This window comes from Vidua chalybeata, chromosome 15 (genome assembly GCF_026979565.1).
Source record: "Vidua chalybeata isolate OUT-0048 chromosome 15, bVidCha1 merged haplotype, whole genome shotgun sequence".
Taxonomy (NCBI): Eukaryota; Metazoa; Chordata; class Aves; order Passeriformes; family Viduidae; genus Vidua; species Vidua chalybeata.
In genome coordinates this window covers 13,922,663-13,948,579 of record NC_071544.1, presented here as the reverse complement: position 1 = coordinate 13,948,579, position 25,917 = coordinate 13,922,663, and the positions used below count along the sequence as shown (strand labels likewise).

Sequence of the window (25,917 nt, the reverse complement as noted above, 5' to 3'; positions counted from 1 at the left end):
CTGTGTCTGCAGAAACCTCTTTGCACCAGGCTACACTGAGACCCACTACAGCCAGACTGGCCAAGCCCAGAGCACCCCCCTGAGCCACACGGTGAGTGCAGAGATCCTTCCCTCCTGTGCCTGCATGGGACCCCAGGCTGGGGCTTGGAGAAGCAGGTGAACCTCTTCCTCCTGAGCCTTTTCTTTAAGGGCACAGATCCCCACAGCTTAAAGCTAAAGGGGAGGGCAGTCCAGCTTTCTGATCTGGGAGCTTCCAGTGGGAAAGCTGCTCTATCCCCCAAAAATGGTAAAAACATCTTTCTGTTTTGCCTGAGCTCTGTTATAAGAGCCAAGGTCAGCAGCCAGCATTGCTCCCCTCTCCCTGGGTGCTGGGGAATTGTTTATTCCTCACACTGCTCACCCTCTTGCTTTTAGTTTTGCTACCACGTTCCCCACGCTGGGGACCTTCCCAGCCTTTGGGGAAAACAGCCCCTCTGAGCCAGCTCCCGTTCAGTAAAAACCCCATAAATTACTGATCTCACACAGGCTTGGCTGACTCTGCTGCAGCAGCACAAAGATGTGCATTGGTCACAAAGCAAAAATAAGAGATAAAATCCCCATGAGATCATCTTTCCTACTGCTGCCCCGGGGTGGGGGGAAGGGATATAATGAATATGTCGGCATCTCTGCCCCAAAGCCTCCTTGTCCCTGCCAGAGGCTGCCTTTGTCCCACCAGCAGCCCCCACTGCCCACGGTGTCACCCTCCCTGGGGCTGCAGCCACATCCCGGGGGCCTGACCCAGGGCAGCTGCCATCGATGGGCAGCTCCTGCTGCAGGCAGAAATCTTTGGGTCTGCCCCAACGCTGCAGCCACCCGAGTCCTTCCCGGGGGGATTCAAAGCTCTCAATTTTTGCTGGCAACAAGGAGCTGTTTGATGCTGTTTGATGCTCTGGCACTTGGCAGCCGAAAGGCCAAATTTCGCAGCGGAGTCACGGAGATTTAGCGGTGATAATCAGCTGCCAAATGCAGCGGAAAGGGAGCAGCAACCGGAGTGTCGGCAGCGCTCGCACGGGACTCGGCGACGCCTAAAATGTAGCCCATGTGCCGTGTCCACCCCGTTTGTGCACCGCCAAGCCTGCCTCCTCTGCCTTGCAGGAGCACTGCTTTTACCACGGCGTCGTGCGCGGCTGGGAGCGCTCCAGCGTCTCGCTCAGCACCTGCCGAGGGCTGCGGTGAGTGCTGGGGTTGCTGGAATCTGGCAATGCCCCGGCAATGCCCCCGACAATGCCCCTGGGAATGCCCCCGGGAATGCCTCAGCAATGCCACTGGGAATGCCACTGGGAATGCCCCAACAATGCCACCGGGAATGCCCCTGGGAATGCCCCAGCAATGCCACCGGGAATGCCCCGAGAATGCCCCCGGGAATGCCCCCGGAAATGCCCCCAGGAATGCCCTGGGAATGCCCCGAGAATGCCCCAGCAATGCCCCTGGGAATGCCCCAGCAATGCCACTGGGAATGCTACTGGGAATGCCTCGAGAATGCCCCTGGGAATGCCCTGGGAATGCCCCAGCAAAACCCCCGGGAATGCCCCCGGGAATGCCCTGGGAATGCCCCTGCTCAGATGCTGCCTCCCGAGCCCTTCTCCCAGCAGCCACATTCTCTCTGAGCGGATGGACCAGCTCTCAAAGGTCGCCCTACCTGGGCATAAAAAGGGGCACGTTGGGGAAAATGCAGAAATTGGGGTGCCATTAGTAGCCATGGCCTCCTGAGCAGCTCCAGGACCGTTCTCCCTGTGTGCTGCCAGTGTGGACTGGTGCAATGACTGAGTTTAACTTGAGTCCACTGCAGAAAAGACTCTTGTGGGTGGCTCAGGGCTGCATCTGTCACAGGCAGGGACAGGACTCACCACGTCCCAGCCCAGTGCTCTACACTTGTGCAGAAACTTTCTCCCACTCTCTCACAGCTGGCAATTTTCTGTGTGTTTTGGGGCAAAGTCTTCAAGTCTGAGCTCCCTCCTGGGTTGTGAGCCCTGCTTTCTTGCTTCTCCCCAGCTGATGCCAGAGCTATGTGTGTGAAACCCTTGTTTTGGGAGTAACAGAGTCTTTGGCTGGAAAAGGGGGTCTGTATCCTCAGTCAGGAGTAAATGAAGCAGTTTGTTGTGACCAAGGAGTTGCATTCATTTACACCAGCTCAGAGTTTGTTTCCAAAACATCACACGGGCTTTATTGACATTAGTGGTCATCTGCTCTGGAGCCCTGCTGGAAGCTGTGCTGGTGGGACTGGCTCCAGCCAGGAAACAGCCCCTGCCAAAGCAAACCTGAGACATCTTAGTGAGTGTAGCACAGGCCAAAGGGCCCAGTGAGATAAACAGGACAGTGCAGCCACCTGTGGCTTGCAATAAATACTCCAAAAGCAGTCACAGGTGTGCCGTGCTTCTGCCAGCCTGTGTTTTCCTAGGCTCTGCTTTCCAGAGGGACAGAGATGTTCAGTGTGCCTGTGAGAGGCCTCCTGCACCCCTGAGCTGTCAGTGTCTGCTGGCAGCTCCTTGACATCTTTTTCTCACTGCTGGGGAGGCACAGGAGCTGAGCACACGTGGCTGTTCTCACTCTGAGCTGTGGGTGGTGCTCATTAAGCCACACATCTTCTAGAGGGCATCACACACAGATTTCCAGCTCTCCTGGCTGTAGGATGCTCATTGAGAAATCTAGAACCATCTGAGTATGTGCATGACCCAGAGAGAACTCTGCTTTTCCTGTTGACAAGCAAAGCCTTCACATTTTCAGGTCAGGTCTGTTAAAGGCAAATTTCTTCTGTTAGAAAAGCTTCCACTGCCCCTAAAGAAAGAGCTGTAAGTTAAACGTCTCAGGTTGCAGCACATGCTCCAATAGCCTCTCAATGGCTGAGGCCCACTGAATGGATTTTAATGTATGGAAGCTCAGGGATTTCCCCCTCTGAACTCAAAACATTCCCACCTTTTTAAATGAATGAGCTGCCTGGCCTGGTAAGGATAAGTGTCTTGCCAGAGTCAGATGGGAGTTCAGCAGCAGCAGAAGGATTTGTCTCCAGTTGCTGTGATAGTAATCAACTTTCCCTTTTATTGCTTCCTGTTTCAACAGAGGACTTATCGTATTGAGCAGCAATTCCAGCTATATCTTGGAGCCAGCCCCTGACAGCCCAAACCAGCACTTGATTTACAGGGTGGACAACCTGAAGTTGCAGGGAGGAGCTTGTGGCTACCAGGGCACTGGGGATGCAGCTGAAGATTGGCTCAGGAACTTCACAACTGGGATGAAATCCCCAGGCCAGAGGGTGAGCAGGGCTCAGCCTGAGTCCATGCATGATGCTCCGAATATCCCACCTGTTCCCAGCCCTGCTGTCCCCTAGCAGCATAGCTGAGAAAGTGAAATGAAGAACATTTAGGAGGGTTTTCCAAGGTGGTTGTGAAATAGTGGCTCCAGCAGGGAAGTAAATGAGTGTTGGGGACAGTGGTGGGCTGTAGCTGTTCCTACATCCCATACAGGAACAAAAGGTGGGCTGAGGATGGGCTTGTGGGCACTTGCTGTAGCTATACTGACCTTGGTTGCCCTAAATCAATTACATTTGGAGGTCCCTGTGTGTGATGGGGTGGGCCAGTGAGAAACCAACTGGGAAAAATGACTCTACATATATTTTGTGGAGAGTTTCTTGGGGAATATTGTGGGGATAACCCAATAACCCAGTGTTGCTGCTGCTGCAGGTGAAACGGGACACTCTGCAGGCTACAAAGTATGTGGAGCTCCTGCTCGTGGCTGATTATGCAGAGGTAAGAAATGGGATTTTTATACCCAAAGGAGTGCTGGGCACAGAGCATCCCACCTGCAGCATCTCCTGGGGCAGGGAGGGCTGCTGAGGCTCAGCAAGTTTTCTCTTGCAATCCCAATGGTTCTCAGTGGACAGGGAGAGCTGTGTCTTGGTCACTTTTGTCCTGGCAGCCACCATTGGCCCAGGGAGAGATGCAGATTTGGATGAGGGCTGAGGGTCAGTTCTGGTCTCCCAGGGTAGCAGTGGTCAGTCCTAGGTATGGCTGGGAGAGTCTGCCTTCAGAATAGGGAAATTTGGGGGTTTCCAGGAGTGATGTGCTCTAACTGCAGTACACTTAATCTCTAGAGAAGATAACCATGATTATGCTTTGCTCTGAGCTGCTAGCAGATATATAAATAGACATTTTTAAGGCTCCAGATCACAGAATAGGTCTGGGAGAAGCAGAGTGAAGTCAACAATCCCTCCCCCATCCCCAGCCTGGACAACAGGCCAGACACACTGACAGTGCAAACCACACAGTGTTTTACTGATTGTTTAATCTCCAGCACAGACGGGAGCCAGGCTGGTCCTATCCATAATTTACAACTTGAAACTCCAGTAGGGAAAACCACACAGTGCTCTGGGCTATAATTTATTCTGAACAAAGCTGAAGAGGCAGAACCTATTTTGGTTTCTCTGTTAGGCAGCAGGACACCAGGGAAACTGAGAAAACACATAATACCCAGGAGCTGCCATATGTTGTTCACCATTTGATCAGAGAAACTGGGCCAGAGTCTCATGGTGTTGTTGTTAACTGCCCTTTCTTTGCTGTGTCCCTCACGGAAAGAAAAGTTGGGTTTTGTCATCTGTTAAACAAAAATTTGAACATTTTGCTGCTTTAAATCTTTGAGTCAAACAGTTTGCTAAAATTAACTCAATTCATTCATTGCCAGGTGTTTTAAGTAGGCAAATTGGTTGGATGAGTGAGATGTGATGAGAGGTCCAGCTGCCTTGACCTCAGACGTGAAGTCTTGTTATCACACATTTCACCAGGCACATTTGCCAGCTCTTTGTCAGCCCCCAGCTCTGGGGACACTGATAAGTTTGGGTGTGCCACCACTTGAGTAGCACCACTGCCATGGTGTGCCAGGGATAAATTCTGAATATACCTGTACAGGTGGGCTTAAAGTCAGCTATGCAGTGCAGGGCGACTTCACTTCATAGTTACCTTCTTATTTCCAGAAGAATGTGGCTCATTTTAACACATTTCAGCTCTTTGTAGTTGCCTTTGTGCTGCCTGACATGTTCATTTTGTTCAGTTTCAGAAACACCACTTCAGCATCGAAGCAACAAGGAATAAATTAGTGGAAGCTGCTAATTACGTAGATAAGGTGAGACTGTGTGTGTGAAAGGAGTAAAGCAAGCACCAGATCATAAACTATGAGAATTAAGTGGGCCAGGGGAAGGCTGGCTTTTTGGGAGAGAGAATAATTTTTTGACCGTTCTCCCCGGTGACTTGGGGAGAGCATCTGCCAAACAATTGTGTTCTGCAAATCCAGAACAGGGTGGGAGGATCTCCATTCCTTGGAGCCAGCATGAGCACCTTGTGTTCTATTACAACTCTGTAAAAGCTGTTACCTAAGTCATAAGTCATACTTTTTGAAAAGGGACTGAGGTATTCACTTGAAATGGTAGAAAACCTGGGGAGTAGAGCTGGAAGGAGCTTTCAGAAGTCATCCCTGCAGTGGTATTTAGTGCTGTTGAGGTAAAACTTGCTTACTTTTCAGATCTACTCCCCTCCTGCTCCCCTTAAACTCCTTCCACCACTCCCTTCACCCTGCTACTCATGAATGCTTCTCCTGTTTGTACTTGACATGGCAGAAGATTATTTCCTTACTCTTTTCAGGAATTTTGACTACTGGAAGATAAAACATGATGTCAGTCTTCAATGTTTGTTTCTTCAGATTATCTTTGCCAACCATTCAGAAATGAAAGCTCGATGTCTCTGTTTCAGTTTGAGTTTAGGTGGTTGCACATTTCTGTCTGCAGAGCTCAGCACTAAGCTGAAATGCATTTCCAGAGGAAGCATCTTCTCCGGACATGTGGATCTCTAGTAGCAATTAGCAGCACATAGTTGAGATTTAAAACACAGTAAAATAACTTTGTGGTCCTCATTTTATCATCTCTTCTTTTCTGTATCTTAGTTTTACAGGGCCTTGAATATCCGGATTGCTTTGGTGGGGCTGGAGATCTGGAATTATGGGGATAAATGTGATGTAACAGAGAATCCCTACTCCACCCTCAAGTCCTTTCTGGCCTGGAGTAGCAAAGACAGGCTGCACAGGAAACATGATAATGCCCAACTAATCACGTGAGCTCATTTCTCCTGTTTCTGACAAGTGGGTTGGGTGGGTGGGAAATCACTTTGTACCATGATATCCTTCCAGGATTCAAAGTGGCTTTGTGGAAAGCATTAATTCCTAACCCATCCCACTGACACACAGAGCCCTGGTGCTGGGAGCCAGCTGATGATGGCCTGTGGCTGATGGGCCACTGATCCCATCAGGGCCAGCCTGGCCAGCAGTACAAATGGCATTGGAAGAAAAGTTTGCAGCAGCTCCCAGATCCCCTTACCTCTTCCATGGAAATTCATCCACCAGGATGGGTCAGAGGACCTGTAGGGTTGAAATGCAGAGATACAAAGCCTTTTTCCTTGTTTTCTTTGGTTGGGTTTTTTTCCCCTTTAACATTACTGTATTTCCTCTCCATCTGACCATGTCCTGAGACCAATTTCCAGGGCTCCCATTTCAAAGATGCTGTCAAGGTGGTGCAGAATTCCAGCTTAGAGGCAGGAGCAGAGCGTGGCTGCACCTCAGAGGTGTTACCTACTACTCCCTCAAGTCCCCAAATCCCAAGCTGGCAAATATCAGGCTTATGGTAAATTAAGTATTCACAAACAGTATTCAGCTAAGGATCCAGAAACAGTGTTTTCTGTGCTTGTTGCAAAGCTCAGCAGGAGCATTTTTTGGAACCAAACCATTATAAAAAATAGGATTGTCTGGCTGGCCCATAAAACAGAGGAGCAGTCCAAGATAAACAGACCTAAAGGCTTTGTAATTCTGCTATGATGTCCGGCACTGGAAGACACTATAAAGACAATGTGTCCCCCTGACACTGTGTAGGGAGCAGGGTGCATTTCTCTGCCTGCCTCCTCGAGTGCCTCAGTGCCAATTCATGCTCTTTCTGGGTTGATTTTAGGGGTGTGCCCTTCAAAGGTACCACAGTAGGCTTGGCTCCCGTGATGGCCATGTGCTCTGATTTCCAGTCAGGAGGAGTAAACATGGTAAGTAATTGCCAACCCCCAATATAAAGCTTCTTGCCAGCAGTGAATACATAGGAGAGATGTCTCCTAAAGCCCAGGGAGAAATTATTTCCTGGGAAGTTCTCCACTCACCTGCTTATAGGCAGGAATACATTCAGTAGATATTTTCTACATGTACAAATGAGAAGTTCCCCTCACCCCATTGACCCAGAGGTGCACAGGAAAAATGCTGACGTGCCTCTTTGACCTTGCACAGGACCACTCTGATAATGCCATTGGTGTTGCTGCTACCATTGCCCATGAGATGGGACACAATTTTGGCATGAACCATGATTCTGCTGGCTGCTGTAGCACCCCTGCAGCAGATGGGGGCTGCATCATGGCTTCTGCAACGGGGTGAGTTCGTCCTCATGGGCTCAGGGAGGAATGTAAAGGGCTTTGCTACAAGAGCCTTGGTGGAATAAGAGCTAGAAATGTAGAGTGAAAGTGAGTTTGTTGCTGCCTGCTGGAGTCAGTGTTTGTAGACAAAATATTGCTGGACAAACCCTGGTCATGGAGCAGCAGCAATTTGCTAATTCCCAAGGAACTAATTCCTGCCTGAGACTGACTGTGGGTAACGGCAGCATTTGAAAATGGAGCTCTGAACTGTCGGGCAAAAGGAAAATTTTCCTGTTCCTTTTTCTTATGAATACTCCTTGGTTTTCTGGTAATACAGAGCCTGTATTTTACAGGAAAGAAGTCTTTGAGAGAAAGGGGAAGCAAGAGTGGCTCTAGAAGCCCATAGGTATTCAGAATTTGATTTTGGATGAGGAAACATAACAATTTCTACAATGCAGTCACGAAACATGCCAGATGAACCCATACACTTAAAGCCACATTCACCATTTTATCAAGCCTTCCTCTGTTTAAATAGATTTTTGTTTTTTCATAGGCATCTTCTTTTATGTGCATCATTTCCTCCAAAACCATTTGGGTGAGAAGTGAAAGCACAGTGGCACGCAAGTAGAGCACACAACATCCACACACATGCACAGCCACACATAGAGTGCACAGGCATTGTAGCCACAGAAATTAATAAATCGTGTCACAAACAATAGTCACATTCTTCAAAATGAGGTGGTGGATGGGAAAAAATAAATATTATTTTTAGCTGTTAGGCTCACAGGCTGACTGCTGGATTCTCAGGCTTGTTCAGGCAGCTGGGAATAAATCACAGCTCCAGTACTGAAGAGGAGAGGACAGCCATTCTTGTCAGCAATCACAGTCAAATATAACTCAATATATTTTGGTTCTATAAAGCTCATTTTGTAAGGCCATCATATTATTAAACAATCTTGCAGTGCAGTCTCACTTGTGTAGTGCAGGCACAGGAAATCACAACCTGCTTTAGCACAACTCCAAGAATTTCAGGGAGAGACCTGTGTCCTTTGGCACCCGTCAGGATTTGCATGTGCTTCTTTTTGCTTCTCTAAACCATTGCCCAGACCTGTCTTCATGTTTTTCTACCCTCTCTGTGTTCAGGCACCCATTCCCCAAGGTGTTCAACCAGTGCAACAGACAAGAGCTGGAGAAGTATCTGCAGTCTGGTGGAGGGATGTGTCTCTCCAACATGCCAGACACCAAAAGAATGTATGGTGGAGGGAAATGTGGAAATGGCTACTTGGAAGAGGGGGAGGAGTGTGACTGTGGAGAGGTGGAGGTAACAATTGTTCAGATCCAACCATTTGGGGTTTAGTGGGATGCATTATTTTTTTTATTATGTATTTTGCAAATACAGTTTTGTGATTTGTAATCAGCTTTTCTTTGTGCAGGAGCGAAAAATATCTTCCCTGTATGTAAATGTAGATCAAGGTTCTAAAATATTACATCTGATTTCACAGTGTGTGGTACAATCCACCCAGAACTCAGGGATGGTGTGGTCCAGGGCTGAACAGAGGTGATGAAAAAGCGATTTTAGGTGACAGAATCACAGATTCATTTAGGTTGGAAAAGACCTCCAAGATCATCAAGTCCAACCTGTGACCCATCACCACTTTGCCAGCAGAACCACAGGACTGAATGCCACATCCAGTCATTTCTTAAACACCTCCAGGGACAGTGACTCCACCACCTCCCTGGGCATCCCATCCCAATGCTGAACAACCCTTTCAGTGAAAACATTCTTCCAGATGTTGCAGTTTCATATATAAATTCACTTTACCTATGGCTCCACTCCTGTTAAGGATGGGCCTTCTCTCAGCACTGCACCTCACTTCTGCAAATCCATCCTTTGCCTCAGAAGAGAGAAGGGAGCTGGAAGCAGCAGCCCAGACTCTCCAGATGTGATAAGCACAAGCAGTTGTATCCCATCAGCCCATCAGAGGGAGGCTGGGCAGTGCTGGCATTCAGCTTGTGCTGGGTACCCTGAGATAACCTGGAAGGGAGGGTTTTACTTTGTGTGTGATCCACTGTGTGTGAGAACACCTCAGTGCCAGCTCAGACCTGCCCTGTGAGCTCTGCTGCATCTCACTGTCTTCCAGGACTGCAGGAACCCCTGCTGTGACCCCAGGACCTGCTCCCTGAAACCTGGTGCTGAATGTGCCCATGGCAGCTGCTGCCACCAGTGCAAGGTGGGATCTCTGGGTTTTCCTGAGAGGAAAGGGAATAACAAGGGGGCAAATGTGAAGCTGGAAACTGGAGGGGGAAGGGGAGAAAACAGCCAAATGTGGAGTTTAACTCCTCACTTGGTTTGACTTTTCTTTAGCCATGAGTGTAATCAAACTAGTGGGGTCCTTTCTTGGGGCTGATAAAATTGACTCCTGTGATATCTTAAGATGAGCTGTGAGTGCTGCTGGTGTGAAGTCACACTGCCTCTCTTAAACACTGAGGGATAAATGAGAGATGATATTTGTCTCCATTGGCTCTAGATGAAATCTAGACAGAGCTCATGGAGCAAACACTTCCTCCAGGGATTAGGCTGGATGCTGTGTTTGCTCTGAACCCTCTTTTCTGGGGTGCAGCTGAATCCCTTTAGCTCTGGTGTTTGCTCAAAAACTGCTGGCAAAGAGTATAATTTTAAACCTCAGCTTTCCTTACAGTGACTGGTTAAAATATGTTTCTAGTTTTGGAGCCAAAGATCTCAAATTTAACAACAAATTAACTCAAAAACGAACATGGGCAAACATTTCTCTTAAGCTCATTTTTATGTTTGCACGTTGACTGTATGCTCTTACTGACCTATCCTGAGCATGGGGAAAACAATTTCCAGAAATCCACCTGGACTCACTTGGAGCAACCTCCCAGATGTAACTGTGAGTTCCCTTTGTTCTCCACATTTGTGGTGGACAAGAGAAGAATGAACTGAGTAAACTTGTAAGCAAGGGAGACATAAGTTATGCATCAGGAAAATGTCTCCAGCAGAAATGACAGGCAAACACAGAAACAAACTTCCCAACCAGGGAGGGTTTTGAGAACAGATTACACAAACATCTGTCAGGAATGGTTCAGGTAAATTGGATCCTACCCTAGGGTAGAGTGAGATGGATCAGTGTCCCCATGAGGTCTGGCAGCCTTACATTCTGTGCATGACCTCATTGCTCCCTGGGGAAGGGATGCAGTCATTAATTGTATTCTACACAGCTCACCCAGCTAATGAAGTCCCAGAGGCACAAATCACTGCTGACCTCAAAACTTAGACAAGGAGGACAAAGTGACACAAGCAAGGTTCTGCCTTATCTACAGACATGAAACCACAGAGGAGCCAAGCAATAATTCTGGGCTTTTCCCACTGTCTCTTTTTAGCTGATGTCTCCAGGAACTCCCTGCAGGAAGAGGTCAGGACTCTGTGACCTCCCAGAATATTGCACTGGCGAGTCCCCATTCTGCCCCCTCAACTCGTACCAGATCGACGGGGCTCCCTGTGACGGGGGACAGGCCTATTGCTACAGTGGCATGTGCCTCACCTACAGGGACCAGTGTGTGCAGCTCTGGGGGCCTGGTAAGGACACTGCCTGCACACAACCTGCTGGCCTTTGAACCAGCAAACGCTCTGCTCCTGTTACCCCTCACCCTGCTGTTCCTCACCCTGAGCAAGGCAGGAGTACCTTCCATACCTGCTGTCAGCAGCAGAGTCTGAGGGGCCTTTTCTCCTGCCTTACTCACGTGGAGGAGGCAGCAAAAAATTTCCCATGCTCCACCCATTCCAGAAAAAGGACAAGTGAGTGGTTGGCATGGGGTGAGATGAAGCAGCCACTTGATTATCTTCCATGCAGGAGCACAGCCAGCACCAGACGCCTGCTTTGAGAAGGTCAATGCTGCTGGAGACATCTACGGGAACTGTGGGAAAGACATCTACGGGAATTACAGGAAGTGTGACGTGAGGTACAAAGCAGAGTGGCAGCCCAGGGTTGCTCACTGGAGAAGATGGTTTTATATGTTACAAAATTATGGGGCAGGAGATAAAACTGATCCATGCATTGGTTCACTCCCTCCCTCTGGCTCCTGGGAAGCCAGCTGCATCCTTGTGGGACTTGGAGCCCTTACAGCTGAAGCTTTTGGTTCACCATTTTCAAACATCTAGTTGATGTTCTTCCAAAGCAACAGAAAAGGAGGGATTTTTTTAAATCCATAAGATCAATGTAGCTTTCTAACTGAGTCAAAAATTTCTTAGTCTTACTTCTGATTTTGTTGAGGTTGGCCATCCATGGGGACATCCCCCATCCATGGGACTGTGGGGTGGTACCATCAGTATCCATCAGATAATTCTTGGGGAGGTGCCTGCTCATTTAACAATGACTCAGCACTGCTGCTTTAATTTACATTTAGAGCTCATGTCTGCAAAACATTCAGCAAGCCAGGAATAATCACTTTAGCCTTTCCTTTGAAATCAGAGATGCTAAATGCGGGAAGATCCAGTGCCAGAGCTCGGCTTCCAAACCCCTGCAGCCCAATGCAGTGCCCATAGACACCACTGTGAACACCCAGCGCTGCCGCGGGACCCACGTGTACACATCCGACAGCGAGGAGAAGGAGATGCTGGACCCTGGCTTGGTGTTGACAGGAACAAAGTGTGGGAGCCATCATGTAGGTACAGTTCTGCCTGGAGTGGCTTGGGGGAGGTTCAGAGTATCACTTTTCCACCCAGAATGTGCTTTGTGGTTGTCAAGCTATTAATTTTTTATGTCTAATGCTCTTCTAGGAGATTTCTGTATTTGTTAGAAAAATAATTCCTTGGAGGTTTCAGAGAAGGACGCACACCAAAGGCTTTATGTCTCTGCCAGATGAAGTTCAGGGCCAGTGCTAAATCTGGGATTCGTTAGTTGGTTGAAGTTGTCTCGCTTAAAGATGAGACACAGATGGAAACCAAGACATGTGAGAGCTCCCTCAGGGACTTGCCACATGGGCATGGCCAAGCTGTGGCCACTTGTGAGCTCCCACTTCTCTCTGATTCACATGGACTGGGATTTGGGGTAGTGATTAACTGTTTGCTTGGGAACCAGGTTAACTTCATCTCCTGTTACTCTGCCCAGAGAGTTAATTAGTTCTGTTTCCAAGTCACAAGTCACAAAACAGCCAAAGGCAGTGACATGGTAGATAACTCAGAGAAGTAACACTGACTTTTTGGATGCTTTCTGTGCAGGTTTGCTTTGAGGGGCGCTGCCAGAACATGTCCATCATCTTTGATTCTGAGAGCTGTAGCAAGAAGTGCCATGGGCATGGAGTAAGTGTCTCCTTTCTCATCTCCATTCCAGGCTGAAGCAGGATGGGCTTCTGTTCTTCTGTGACTGCTTGTTCAGCTCAATTCTGATACCTTCCTTAGGTTTGTTCTGGACTTTGGCTTCTTGGCTATCATTTTTGAATATTTCTTTCCTGTTTGATGCATTAGCTTGTCCATGAATGTCCTTTTGACAGGATTTAAGGAGGTCTGTTGGAGGGATATGAATTGCAATAAATTAAAAACAAGGAGTAATCTTAAAGAAAAATATCCTGGTTTAGACTGAATAAAAAGGAACAGACTAAAGAAAAAACATAGCGAAAGGTAATATTTAGGGCAGTTTAACCCAAATTGCTTCCACTCCCTGAAGAAAAGAGTTTCCAGGCACTCAGCTCCCATTGGAGTCTCTCCTGAAGTATTTAATTCAGCAAGGGCTTAGTTTGTTTTCACTTGCAGGTTTCTTAGTAGCTTCCACTTGAATCTCTGAGTCTTCCCACTCCAGGTGTGCAACAACAACAAGAACTGCCACTGCAACCAGGGCTGGGCCCCCCCGTTCTGCAACAAGGAAGGGACAGGAGGCAGCTTGGACAGTGGTCCCCCTCTGCCTGAAGGTGAGAGGAACCAGCTCTGCCTCGGGGCCACTTCAGAAGGACTTGAGTTGGTTGGGAGCAGAGAGTTTTCCATTTAACAAACTCTACTTTCTTGCCCTCAGGCTCTTCAGCGGTTGTGATAGCTCTGGCAATCCTGGCTCCCATTCTCCTTCTCAAAGGAATCTTGTTTTTATTCTATTATCTGAAATGCTGGAATAAATTTGCCATCTGTTCTCTAAAGAAGACACCTCAGTTCAGGTAAGTTGTCAGTGTTGTGCCTTGTCTCCTTGTCCCCTTCTGTCCTTCCAGGACAGAAGAGACATTGCAAATGCTGTGAGGAATGTCACTAAATTGATTTGTTGGTATAGGCACTAGTGGCTTCTCATTTTTTCACTCCAGTGAAGATAAAATAGTAAATACAGGAAAATAAAGGAGAAAACATATCAAGACATTAACACCCTTTTCTTTCTTTCATTGTCAGTGACACCTCTGGAGCTGGGCATGCAAACCCTGCCTTCAAGCTGAGAACCCCCCAGCAGCAGAGGAAGGTAGGGGCAGGGTCCTTCCACCTGCAGGGCAGAGATGCAGCTGCCCCAAGGTGTGGGATGGCGTTTCCCCTCACACTGGGGTTAGGGAGTGGTTTTATCAAAGGATGGGAAAAGGAGACAGACATCACCCCTGGCTGAAAGTCAGCGTTAGCTGAGTGTAGCACCTGTTCCTAGTGATTTCCTCAAAGGCAGGAGCTGGGATTTGACCAGGCTTGTGTGGCTGCTTGTCTCACCCGCTGGATCCTCTGTTGTCACATCCCCTGTCTCAAAACTGGAGAAATGGCAAACCCTGGGTTTTTATGCAAGATCCTCTGTTATCACATTGATGCCTGGATTACTCTGTTCTCGTGATTTCCATTTCTGCCTCATGATCCCAAGTTGTCCCAGTCCATCTAATCAACACCTACCAGACATGCACAACACATACTGGAGTTGCAGGCAATATTTTCTACTCTGTGGCTCAGAGACCTCACGTAGATCCTCAGAAGTGTTGCAGCAAGTATAAAGGGTGGTTTGAAGTGGAAACACATGAAGATTTGTGGTTTTTCTGCACAGGTGATTGGCTTCCCTGAAATCCCATCCAAACCTCCTTCTCAGCAAGCTCCAGGGCTGCAGATGAGCAGGCAGCAGCCACCCACCTTCCCTGGCAGCCACAGCTGCAGTGGGGGACAGCCCGTGGGGCCGGCGCAGCCCAAGGACATTCCCCGGAGGACACCCCCGAGCAGGCCAGCACCTCCTGCTCCCAAACCTCCAACCTCTCAGGTATGGAGTCGTGCTGCCATCCTGTAGATGCTCTTTGATTGCAGGTTTGTTCTGGTGAGGCCTCTCGCCCTGGGGGAACTGTTTGTCTTGACCCAAACTGACCCCATCTTATGTGAGCTTCCTCTCCATGGGGTTATTTTAAAGGTTAAAAGGGAAGATTTATTTATTTTGCTGGCAGCTCTGTTCTAAACTTACTATGGATCCCACATTCTTATTGGAAAGATGGTAAATCACTCAGACTGACTTCAACTCATTTTGCAAAACAATATTATTATATTGGGGCCCTCAAAGAAGCAGAGGGCCCAGTTACAGCAGGTAGCAGGAGGCTGGTTCCCAGGCAGTCTCTCTCTGAAGGACGTAGAGGAAAACAAACCCTACAGAGCAAAATCTTAGCAAATGGGGTTTGTTTCTAGCTCCATTGTTCCTGTGAACAGCCAGCACTTCAGCAGGAAAGAAAACTAAAACAAAAGCAGGAAGCTGAGTGCTGTCAATAAGGAATAGGTATCCTTCCCAGCTGCTTGTTGACAAGTTCCCCATGATCTCCTTTGTGTTCCCTCCCCAACACATCCAGTCTCTTTATCTCAGTCAGCCTTAGGAGATGGAACACTTTTCATAGGATTTCCACAAGAAACCTGGCTGTTTCTGGATTCGTGGAGAGCCACGAGCTGGGGAAGACAAAGGGGAAATAATTAATGTCACTTTTTGCTAGTTTCATTTGCCTTCCTGGATGTTTGCAGCATCTGCCAGATTTGCTCTCTTGCTATTCCTATAGGAGCTCTTCAGACCTGGCAGTCAGTGGAATTTACTCTGCCTTGTCCTTCCTGGAGTCACAGGGCAAGATCCTTGGAGAGCAATAGATCCCCAAGCCATCAAGCATTGCATCTATGCATAGTCTGAGGAGACTGCAGAGGTTTTGGGTGCCCTCCAAGTTGTGAGTGCAGCTGTGTTTGTTAAATCAACACCTGTAAGGCAGCAGCTTAGCACAGAGCCTGAGCAACAACAGGCAATTGGCTCTTATGAGGGTAACTTCTCCCCCTGGGACATGCTTTCCACTGAGATTCATTAGATGAATGGAAAATATAATGCTCTGAGCATCCTATTAAGGACAGCTGTGTGCACAAACAAATAATAACTGCTTGTGGGTCTGTGTGTGTTTGTATGGGCACAAGAACATGCACCTGTATCATGTTTACAGGCATTGTATAGGCAAACAAACAGTGAGTGTATGTGTGTGGAACTTGCTTCCAGCCATGAAGTGCATCAGTTAACGTGGCTAATTCAAAAGGCTCTGGAACACAGGTTACCTATTACTTCCAAAACTTAAGGCTTCAATTCAAGACTCTTTCTTTCTTCTGTAGGACATTTCAAGGCCCCGGCCACCCCAGAGAGCTCTGCCAGCGAATCCCATCCCATCCAGATCCAGAGGCTGGCAGGGGAGCAGCCCTGCTGTCCCACTGCCTCCTGGGCACGGCAGAGCCCCTGGACGCCTCCAGCCTGTGCCAGAGGTAGGCACTGAGAGGGGTGCTGGGAAGCACCACTCACCCCTGGGGAATAAAAACACTCTGAAGGGAATTTCAGCCTGCACAACACCTTTGTGCACAGCCCAGGTGGGTGGACACAGAGGGGCTGTGGGTTGGTCACCTTTATTGCAGGGATCTCTGTTTTCACCTCTTTCATGTTAGGAATTTAGGGAGTTGAGCAAATCAGTGAATTCAGCCCTCCACAGCCCTGAACACTTCCTCAGGCAAGGCATTTGTGTGAGTGGGGCAGAGCAAAGGGGTCAAGGGCTGTGGGACCCAGAAGTGTTAGTGAAGAGCAGCAAAACATGAAGATTCACATAAAACTTGAAGATCCCTGTAAAGAACAAAAATTCTTTCCAGCCTCTCTAGCCATGGCTAAGGATATGCTTTCTCTGCAGGGAGTGTTTCACAAAAATCATCCTGAATACAGGCACTTACTAAGGGACTTCTATGCACCGAGTTCAGTGCTCTGCACACTGGGCCCTTTAACACAAAACATCTCCACTTCACACAGCACAGTTATGTGTCTCCAGCCTGCAATATACTGGAGGTCAGCTGTGGAAAATGGAGAAAACTGCAGGAACCTCCTTGTGGGAGAGTTCCTATGTGACGCACTGGGTTGTGAATGCAGACAGGCTAACATCAGCTCCAGGAGAGGGCGAGGAGGGTGCTTGTTCTTCCATCAGTGCTCACTTCTCTTCTGTTCCCCTTTTTCCATCTCACCCAGGGTGCTGGTGCCTGGACAGCTGGAGCAGTGAACAACTTGAAAATGGGACAGCCAGGCTCCCGTGGGCATTCCTGAGGCAGCCTGTTCCTGGCTGGCTCTGGCCTTCACAGGGCACTGGATGGCCTTCATCACCCAAAACCACTCTCACACCTTCACTGCCACGGACAGTGTCTCAGTTCCTCTCCTCCTGCCCCAGCCCTGCTCTCTCTGTGACTCCCCAGGCTGCAGTCAGGCATGGCAGGGGTGCCCCAGGTACACACCAGGCTCAGCTGGACCCTCTCTGCCTTTTCCACATAAGGATGACTTGTTTGTACGGTATTTAAATATTGTTGTGCAATATCCAGTGCAGGGATGGGGTGATGGGGGTTTCACGTGTTTTTAATCAGTTATTTAAGTATTACCAGGGAGAACAAGCTGTGAGTGCAGGTGCTGGCCTTGGTGGGCTTTCATGTGAGCCCTGTTGGCTTCCTCAGCCCCCCCATGCAGCTGCAGGAGCATATTGGTGCTATACAGAACCCACTGCCTCTGGGGAGAGCAGCTGGTGATAACATTCTTCAGTTTATTCTCTGTTTACAGGGGGTGGCAAGTGGGGCCCCAACAGGGAGCCAACCATGAAAATATAATTTGTGGAGCCACTGTGGATTTTGGTCAGCTTTAGCAGAGGGGATTATTTTTTATTTCATTACTTTCCCCATATAACCCTCTTCAGCAGGAACATTGCAACCCTTCTGTCCTCCAGCACTCACTTGTCTTGCCTCGGTAAAGGCTGTAAATCCCAGAAGCAGCCCCAGCACGGCCCATGAGCTCCAATCCATGTCATTAGGACACACTCAAGGTACGACAGGGCAGCTCTGGCCCAGATCCAGAGCAGAAGGCCAGCAGGAAGCTCAGCAGAAGGCAATGCTGAGACCCCTCTGCAGCGTGCGGTACTGCCAGCAGGAGATGTTTTTGCATGTGTCTGTGCTGAGCTGCAACTCAGCATGGGCTGTCTGCTTCCCAAACCACTGAGAAACCTACCTGAAAAATGCCCAGGTGGTGAAACAGCTGAACTATTAACACAACACATGGTGCTTTTGTAGGGCAGCTCTCTTACTCCAGGTTTTTTCTCCAGGCCATGGATGGAGAGAGCTGTCTGTGTGCACTTTAAGCAACTGATGGTTCTGACCCTGAGGACCCTCCCTTATGAATTTAGTTTTTTCTTCTCCTAATAGTTTGGCTATTGTATGTGGGGTTTTTTTTTCCTCAGGATTTTAAAATAAGACCTTCTGTTATGCCAGATTTTTTTTTTCCTTGAAATTATTTCCTAGGAGAACACAGGGAAATCTGGAGCTGTAGTTACAACAGTCCTCTTGTGTCTGATTTACTATGGACAAATCCTCAAAGAGTATGACTGCTGCTCCACATGTGAGAAACTGTATTATTGGCATAAAGAAAATGAGTCTTGTTTGCTGGTTCTCTTTTCCTAAGATCTACTCATTAAAGAAATCCCAGACAGACCCCAAGAACTCATTAAATTTGTAGTTATATGTAGTAGTGTATCTGTAGGATGACTGAAGTCACATTAGTTTTCACAACTTTACTACCTCTTTCTCCACAAGGAAACAGTTCACATGGCGTGTCTTGAAATTGTCACAGATTATTCCTCTTCTTACGAATTTTAGACCTTTTCTTACCTTCTATGTGCCTGGAAAACAAACCAATCTAAAAAACTTCCTTATTAAAAAAAGGAGGGCAAGTAAAAGACAACAGCTTTCTAATCTTTGTCTTTTTCAATAGTTGGGGTATATTACATATAAAAATGTGTATTTAAAACAACCCCCAAACTTGTTGTTTCTTGGTATGTAATGGCAGGTTTGGCTGCTCACAGTGCAGCAGGACTGTACATACACTGTAATTGTTGATTCAACCACAGAACTTGATCTCATATCTGAGCCCTCACTGAGGGCAGCAGCACTTCTGCTCCAACCCCTGACCTTCAGCAAATGGCCACTAAAAGTCACTAAAATTATTTTCACTGCATTTCATGTGAGCATGGGATCAAGGTTTCAAAAAATGCCCCTGGACACGCAATGCTCAGAGAACAACTGGACATGCCCAAACTCTAATAGAAAACTTTATTGCTGGAATGTCACAAAAATCTCCAAAAGGAGATTTAAGTAGTTTTAAGTAAGTCCTTTTAAATTTTCACGTGTACAAGTTGAGTGAATGAGACCAGGGGAACTGCAGGAGGAGTAAAAGATGTTAAACCTGATACTTTGAAAGATAATATTACTTGGGAGAACTTATAACAAATACATCTCACTTTCTTCTATGTCCACATGTTAATGGTTTACAATAATGCTCTCTATGCATCTATGCAAATACTTGAAGAATGCAATTCATTGTGCCTTTTGCCTAGTTTTAATAAAATTTGTTTGGTGTCATTAACAAATACTCTCTCGCAGTCTATTATTTCATTATCTCAGTTCAAATCTTCATTTTCTACATTTGGAGGCATTTCTGGAGGCATTTCTCCAGGGATGGCATGATTGCTTTAATGAAATGCACTTCTAGAGTGAAGAAAGATGAATCCTATTTACAGCCATTTTCTAAAATAAAATGCACCAACCATCACAGTGATTAGGATGCCAAAACCAAAGCTGGAGTGAGTGACTTGGATTATTTTCTGCCACCAAAGGAGGTCGCTGCAGTTTTACTCTGATGCTCTTTCTGTTGTTCTCAGCTGTCCCTCAGCCTCTTTATCCTTTAGGGATACACTGGTAAGATGAAATAACGAAAAACTTTCAGATCAACCTACAACTTTTTTTTTTAATTTTGAAAAAACCCTTTATTTCCCTTTCCACATTCCAAAAAGATAGCACTGAAATGTTATTAAAATAGGAAATTGGATCATCCTCTCTCCCAAAACCCCACATTGTATTTGCTCAGTGATGCTCACACTCAGGTATAATCAGGTGAGCATCTCAGAAGACAGCAGGACACCTCATGGGGCTCAAAGAATTTGGGAGGTTTTCCAAGGTCAAGATATTTCCTGAGGAAAAAAATACTTTATATTTACAGGCACTTGGTCTTTCAACTGAAAAAATCATCATAAGAAGTCTTGGAGACAGTGGTAGAGTTTCTCTTGACACGGGGTTTACCCTTCCAGAGCTTCCCAGCCTGAGCAAGGACTGCCCTTTCTCAGGTGGGGTCTGGGTCAGGCCCAGCAACTTCACCAAGGCCTGGGCACCAGAGCTGCTCAGGGAAAAAAAAAAAAAAGCAAAACCCCAAACAAATGAAACTCCCATAAAAATAATTAACACTGCTTCACACACAAAAAAACAAAAGCTGAAAAAGATGTCTCTGTAAAAAACACTTCATGGCTTGAGTCCTGCCACTGAGCCTGAGTGAGCAGCTATTGCAAAATTCACCATGTCTTGCCCATATTCACCAATATTCTTGACCCCTTATTTGCAGAGCAAGTGATTAAACATGGATGAGCAGAGTCTGAATAGCAGCGTTTAGTCCTTGTCTCTCACCTCCTCTTGAGACGCTGGTGTGTATTTTAGAGTTCATGCCAGTGTCTAGAAAGGAAACAAAAAGAGACAAAAACCACTAATCAATGATCCATCAAGGCCTGGCAACAAAGACATCAATGGCCACCCGGGGGAAGGAGTGAAGGGTAAACATCAGCCCTGCCAAGAATAAGAGAGGGAAGGGGCCTCAGAGAGGAGCTTTGTTCCAGCACTATCGTATTTCTAGAGGATTTTTGTTTCCAGTGGCTGCATGTATTACGGCCCAGAGAGGATTAAACACACCCCTTGCTCCCATTCCATAACAGAGATCCTGTCCAAAAGCCTGGAGAAAGATTTGACTTTGGAAAAGACACTGTTTGTTTTATTTTCTGCTTTTCCTTTTTAAAATTTTCCCCTGACACTTAGAATATTGACATCACCCACCCAACCTCCAGTCCCCTGCATGTAACACCCTAAGTGTAGAGCATGAATACTTTGGGTTTATCCTCTGGGGCAATGCTGGAGTTGTCCACCTCTATCAGGATGTTCTTGTCATCTCTGGTGACGGGTGCTGGTTGTTCATTCTGAAGGACTTGGGGTAAATTCCCTAAACTGACGTCCATGTCTTTGAAAGCATGGAGTAAAAACACCCCCAAAATGATGGTGAGGAAGCCACAGACTGTCCCAATGATGTCAACCACGGTCATGGCGACCCACTCCTTAAAGAGGATGATGGAAGTGGCGATGACGATGGTGGTGAACAGCACGTAGTAGATGGGGAACACCAAAGAGGTGTTGAAAATGTCTAGAGACTTGTTGAGGTAGTTGATCTGCGTGGTGATGGATGCCACCAGCGTGATGACCAGGATCCAGGTCAGTGGGTGCTGCAGCACAGGCTGGCCAGCAAAGAAGCCCTTGATGGCAATTCCCAAGCCCTTGACTGAGGACACGGAGAAGGCGCCGATGACGGAGCAGATGGTGAGGTAGATGAGGATGTTGCTCTGCCCGTAACGGGGGGCGAGGTAGAAGATCAGGAGGAAGCAGAGAGCCAGGAGGATTGCAGCATAAGCCAGGAAACCTGCAGCAGGGAGAGAAGCACTCAAAACTCCAGCGGTGGGCATGGGGAGAGGTTTGCACTGCCCGGCCCCGAGAGGGAAAGCACGGCTGGCTGCGTACCCGGCTCCTTCAGCTTGGCAGTCATTTCCTCCAGAGTGGTGACCTCCTCGTCCTCTGGGGCATGTATGACCATCACAGTGCTGCCCACCAGGCTCAGCAGGCAGCCCAGCTTTCCCAGCAGGTTGAGCCGTTCTCCAAGCAAATACGAGGACAGAATGGCACTGCACGGGACAGAAAAACATCAGCTGGTGCTCTGCACTCCTTTGAAGAAGGAACAGCAGCTCTAGGAAAGTTAAGAATGCTTCCATGTAATACAAGGAGACAATTTTGGTGTAAATTAGTTGGGAGTCCAGTGGGTTAATACATGATCACAGCTGAACCTGCAGGGGTGCAGGTGTGACCTGTAGATCACAGCTCTTGTGTCAGCAAGGTGCAAACATGCTGAATATTTTAGCACATCTTCAGAAATATTTTTTTTCAGGGTCAGCAGAATCATACAGGAGCTGCTGAGCATTATGAAGCTTTTAGTGCACAAGAAAATTAATTCAAGGGCCAGTGTAACAGAGAAAAAGCCTGAACCTAACAACAAAAAAACTATGTTAATTTTAAATAAATCATCATAACCATTAGAAAGAGAAACTCTAAAAGTACTGGAGCTACAGATATATTTGCAAAAATACCCAGTTGTTGTCCAAAAAAATCTGGGGCAAGACACCAGAGCAGTCCTAACTCTCAGTTTGCTTATGCATTTCATAATACAGTCTTTCTATAAAACCTTAAGTAGCCAGAGCCATGTATTTTGCTAGGAATCTCCTATTTAAAAATAAAGAAATGAAATAGGGTTTCAGCCCTTTTGGGAACAGCCAGAAGTATAAAACCCAACAATATGAGAGGACCTTAAAAGCTTATAAAATAAAAGGCAGGTGAAAGGCAGTTTGAAAACAAGCCTGTTATTTTTTGACCTTTTAAAATTTTTAGTACTCTTGATTACAAAAACAAAATTAAAGCAAGCAAACAAACATTAAAACCCCACCAATCCTGAGTGGCTAAAGAGCTGGAATAAGGAATGAAGTAAGGCAGATATTTGCAATAATTTAACCTGCAGTGTATGTGGTTGCTCTACACATCCAGCATTTCCAGAAGGGCAAGCTACTTAATTCAATGGTTCCCAAGTGATCCCTCAAAAAGGACAACAACTGTTAAAGGGTTTTTTAGAAAACATTGAGACTTTTTTTTTGCTTTGGGCAGAATAAATCATATTAGTGTCACTTCAAGTCTATTTTTACAAGTCAAACAGGCAAACAAGAAAAAAAAAATGGTAAATTTCAATTTATAGACACAAAAATCACCTTATGAGCACGCTCAGAGCCCCCAGAGGTGTGACAATAGTTGCAGGAGCAAAGGCATAGGCAGCAAAGTTGGCAGCTTCCCCTCCACCCACTAAACAAACACAAGAAAAATAAATACCAGTCAGTTACAGAGCACTTTCTGTGTTTTCTCTTGGGGGTTTGCAAACCAGCAAGATGTCACTTAGAGAATGGGTTTTATGTCACTTGGAGAATGGGTTTTATGCTGGGGGTTTCATCCTGCTGCTAAACAGGGGCAGACAGTGAGTGACAATCTATTTCAAATTACAAGAGGCACCCCTGGGGAAGGGAACCCCTCCATGGGAAGGGCTGGGGGTGCCAGGGCTTGGTCAGGTCAGGGCTCAGGAACCCCCCAGCCCAGCCAGGCTGTGTGGGGCTGATGAGGAAGGGGGTGGCTGTGGGAGCCCCAGTGCTGGAAGGCTGCTTGTCCCCTCCACACCATGTCCTTGGGGCTGTGGTGTGGCTCTGTCCCTGTGCAGTGAGGGCAGAGCCAGGTGGGGACACCTTGAGCTGCACCTGCCACGGTGACAGCCAGAAGAGAGGGCTCTGTTGTAAAATCTGCTGCTCTCCGTGCAGCTTTGAGTCCTATTTTAGGAGATACTGTAAAGCTTTGAGTCCAATTTTAGGAGATACAGGCAGGAAATAAAGATTTTAAGTTGTGTTTTAAGGGAAAGCAAGTTTCTTCAAGGAAGGAGGTGCTACCAATACCTCTTTATCTCCCTGTGCTGCAGCATGAAACCTTCCCAGAGCCCCCAGGCACTCGGGGGAGGCTGTTTGCCCTGTGCCTGGTACACAGGCAGACCTGCCAGCTGCCCTATTAAAACCTGGCTTTTCATGCTTTTGATCAGGTAAAACTGAGCTAGCAGGTCCTGCCAGTGCTGCAGGAGGAATGAGAGGGAGATTCTGCATGGATCACTGCCTCTCCTCTCCCTGAGGAACCTCTGCTGAGGATGGGGGAGCTCGACAGAAAATAGGCTTTAAGCACTATACTCAGTTTGTTCCACACCTCATTCACAGAGACAGACCCTGGAAAAGCTGCAAACCCAGGGAAGCAGCTCCTACTTACTGGTTAACAAGCCAGCCCACCAGAGCCAGTCCTTTAGGTAGCCATGGCCTCCATCTCCTGGAGAAGAAAAGCACATGCAGGAGTTAACAACCATATTCTTCAGAGCAAGAGATGAGAATGTCCCTTTGGAGAGGGATAAATTCCAAAGGGAGGAGTGTGACAAAGAACAGGGAAGAATGGACTGTGTTTGGAGCTAATCCATTTCTGGTCCTAACCTACAGGAGTTTGAGCCTGCTGACATGGTGAACCCTGATTTTGCTGGGTCAGGGAGAGCCCATGTTTTTGATAAATATGACCTGATGGAGCTGTCAGTACCAGCAGTGTTTGACTTGCCTTGGAGAAAAGTTATGTGCTCCCATAGCAGGGGTGACACACTGGGACTGAGAGAGTACAGGGCAAGGTAGGACAAGGGGCAATGAAGAGTTGATCAGGAAAACTTCAGGACAGAGGGAAACATTTTTGCTAGAGTTCAGCTTCTTCTGATTCCTCAACAACTCCATAAATGCTGAAGTTCAAATGTTATGCTCTGGTATTCCTCAGAAATTTCTGGTTTATTTGTTTTAGGGTCTTTTTGCTTGGTCAGGGCTTTTCCCAAGAACTCTTTCTGTCAGCTGCAATTTTCTGTCATTAATCTCTAATTCCTTTCAGAGTGTTAAACATTCTGAAAAATAGGGAGGGGTTTGCTCTTGTTTTACTTGCTTGGCTCTGCTGTGGGAAGAGTTCATGGAGGGAAGGAGGAGAGAGACATTTACAGTTGAAGCAATACTGATATTTCATTGTGCAAGTATAATGTCAAAAAGCAAACTCATCCATGTTCAGCAGCTGTGTGTGGCGAGCCCAGTGACAGAGGGTGGAGATGAACCCAAGACTGCCCAGTGGCTCAGCTGCTGTTGGTAGCTTTGCTGGCTGTCTCTGGACAGTCACTTCATCATTCCATGCCTCTGTGTCCCCATATGGGCACAGAGTACAATGGGGATGGTGATATTTACTTCCCCTGAAATATTATTTAAGAACTGTTCTTAAGAACTGGGAAGCAGCAGTAATTTAATTATCATTGCTCTGTTTTGCAGTTATGCAAGTAGGTCAGCTGCCAGGTAGGACTTACCCTGCTGCTGGAGGGTGTTTGCAATGCTGATGGGATGTGTCCAATTTCACAGTGCAATTCTGCTCTAGGCAGTGCTGCTCCACCACTGCCCATCCATATATATATATATATGTGTGTGTGTACACATAAACACACGCCTCGCCCTGAGAGCCTGGTGCTGGAGGAAAGTTATCTGCAGGTTGTTGTGCAACACAGCTCCAAAGGATCCCTTCTGAAACCACAGAGTTCCCACAGAGCCGGCCTGTCCTGCATTCACACGCTCTTGCTAACGCAATCCAAGCACACGGAGCTGCGCCCTCCTCTCAGTGACCTGGTGGCAAAGCTGCTTGGTGCTTCACTTAGAGCAAGAGTGGGGTCAGGGCTGTGCTGCTCTGCTCACAGCTGTGAGCTGCAGCTTTGGGCAAAGGGACCCATTTCAAAGAGCTTTTAGCACTCTGCTTGCTCCTGGCCTCACACTCTGTTCTGCTGTGGGGACACGTCTGATCTCACAGGACCATCCCTTGCTATTTGTGGTGCCAGGCAGGGGAACGCTGCTTTTAGCTGAGCTCCTCCAGTGCAGGGCTCTGTGAATTAGCTCCTGTCCAACAGAGACTGTAAATTAACTCCTTTCCAATGCCAGGCCTGTGAATTAGCTCCTCAGCTCCCACATAGCACTGCTGTCTGGTTCTCACACACAAAGATGCATCTACAAAAGCTCTTATTTACATTGCTGATGGAAGACTGACTGTACCCAGAGGTATTCCCTTGTCTCAGGAGTGCTGAAATTTGGATTGTGTGTGCAGTCCCAGGAACAGGTGGTCCCTGCCCCTCCTGCCCCCATGGAAGCCTTACCTGCCCTGGTGCCTCCC

General features: G+C 47.4%; 2 protein-coding genes across 3 annotated transcripts in view; one reads left to right on the top strand and one right to left on the bottom strand.

The window, feature by feature from the left end:
• ADAM19 (ADAM metallopeptidase domain 19) overlaps positions 1-19,340 on the top strand; it is a 32,601-nt gene extending 13,261 nt beyond the window's left edge. Inside the window, exons 4-23 of the mRNA XM_053956766.1 lie at positions 13-91; positions 1,135-1,211; positions 3,097-3,289; positions 3,717-3,782; positions 5,080-5,151; positions 5,965-6,131; positions 7,019-7,103; positions 7,339-7,478; positions 8,604-8,781; positions 9,602-9,691; positions 10,863-11,058; positions 11,333-11,441; positions 11,951-12,143; positions 12,700-12,780; positions 13,277-13,385; positions 13,487-13,622; positions 13,846-13,912; positions 14,468-14,674; positions 16,033-16,179; positions 16,922-19,340. Coding sequence (XP_053812741.1) covers positions 13-91; positions 1,135-1,211; positions 3,097-3,289; positions 3,717-3,782; positions 5,080-5,151; positions 5,965-6,131; positions 7,019-7,103; positions 7,339-7,478; positions 8,604-8,781; positions 9,602-9,691; positions 10,863-11,058; positions 11,333-11,441; positions 11,951-12,143; positions 12,700-12,780; positions 13,277-13,385; positions 13,487-13,622; positions 13,846-13,912; positions 14,468-14,674; positions 16,033-16,179; positions 16,922-16,996 — 2,467 coding nt within the window. The 3' untranslated portion in view covers positions 16,997-19,340. The remainder of the gene's footprint in view (positions 1-12; positions 92-1,134; positions 1,212-3,096; positions 3,290-3,716; positions 3,783-5,079; positions 5,152-5,964; positions 6,132-7,018; positions 7,104-7,338; positions 7,479-8,603; positions 8,782-9,601; positions 9,692-10,862; positions 11,059-11,332; positions 11,442-11,950; positions 12,144-12,699; positions 12,781-13,276; positions 13,386-13,486; positions 13,623-13,845; positions 13,913-14,467; positions 14,675-16,032; positions 16,180-16,921) is intronic.
• Positions 19,341-19,438: 98 nt separating this feature from the next.
• On the bottom strand, positions 19,439-25,917 carry NIPAL4 (NIPA like domain containing 4). 2 transcript variants are annotated; one of them, XM_053956765.1, is made up of 7 exons: positions 25,901-25,917; positions 23,965-24,021; positions 22,881-22,971; positions 21,592-21,752; positions 20,910-21,493; positions 20,440-20,484; positions 19,439-19,677 (listed from the first exon to the last, which is right to left on the bottom strand). In XM_053956765.1, coding segments are annotated over exons 2-6 (849 nt in total). In that variant the 5' UTR covers positions 23,966-24,021; positions 25,901-25,917; the 3' UTR covers positions 19,439-19,677; positions 20,440-20,472. The 2 variants fall into 2 exon arrangements, with proteins under 2 accessions (XP_053812740.1, XP_053812739.1); XM_053956764.1 differs by lacking the exon at positions 19,439-19,677 and having other exon boundaries at positions 20,027-20,484.

Excerpts from the sequence above, each read along its gene's own strand:
- NIPAL4 (XM_053956765.1), bottom strand. Across the intron at positions 21,753-22,880 it reads GCTCTGAGCGTGCTCATAAG|TGCCATTCTGTCCTCGTATT; the intron begins GTGATTTTTGTG and ends TGTCCCGTGCAG. Across the intron at positions 21,494-21,591 it reads TGCCAAGCTGAAGGAGCCGG|GTTTCCTGGCTTATGCTGCA; the intron begins GTACGCAGCCAG and ends TCCCTGCTGCAG.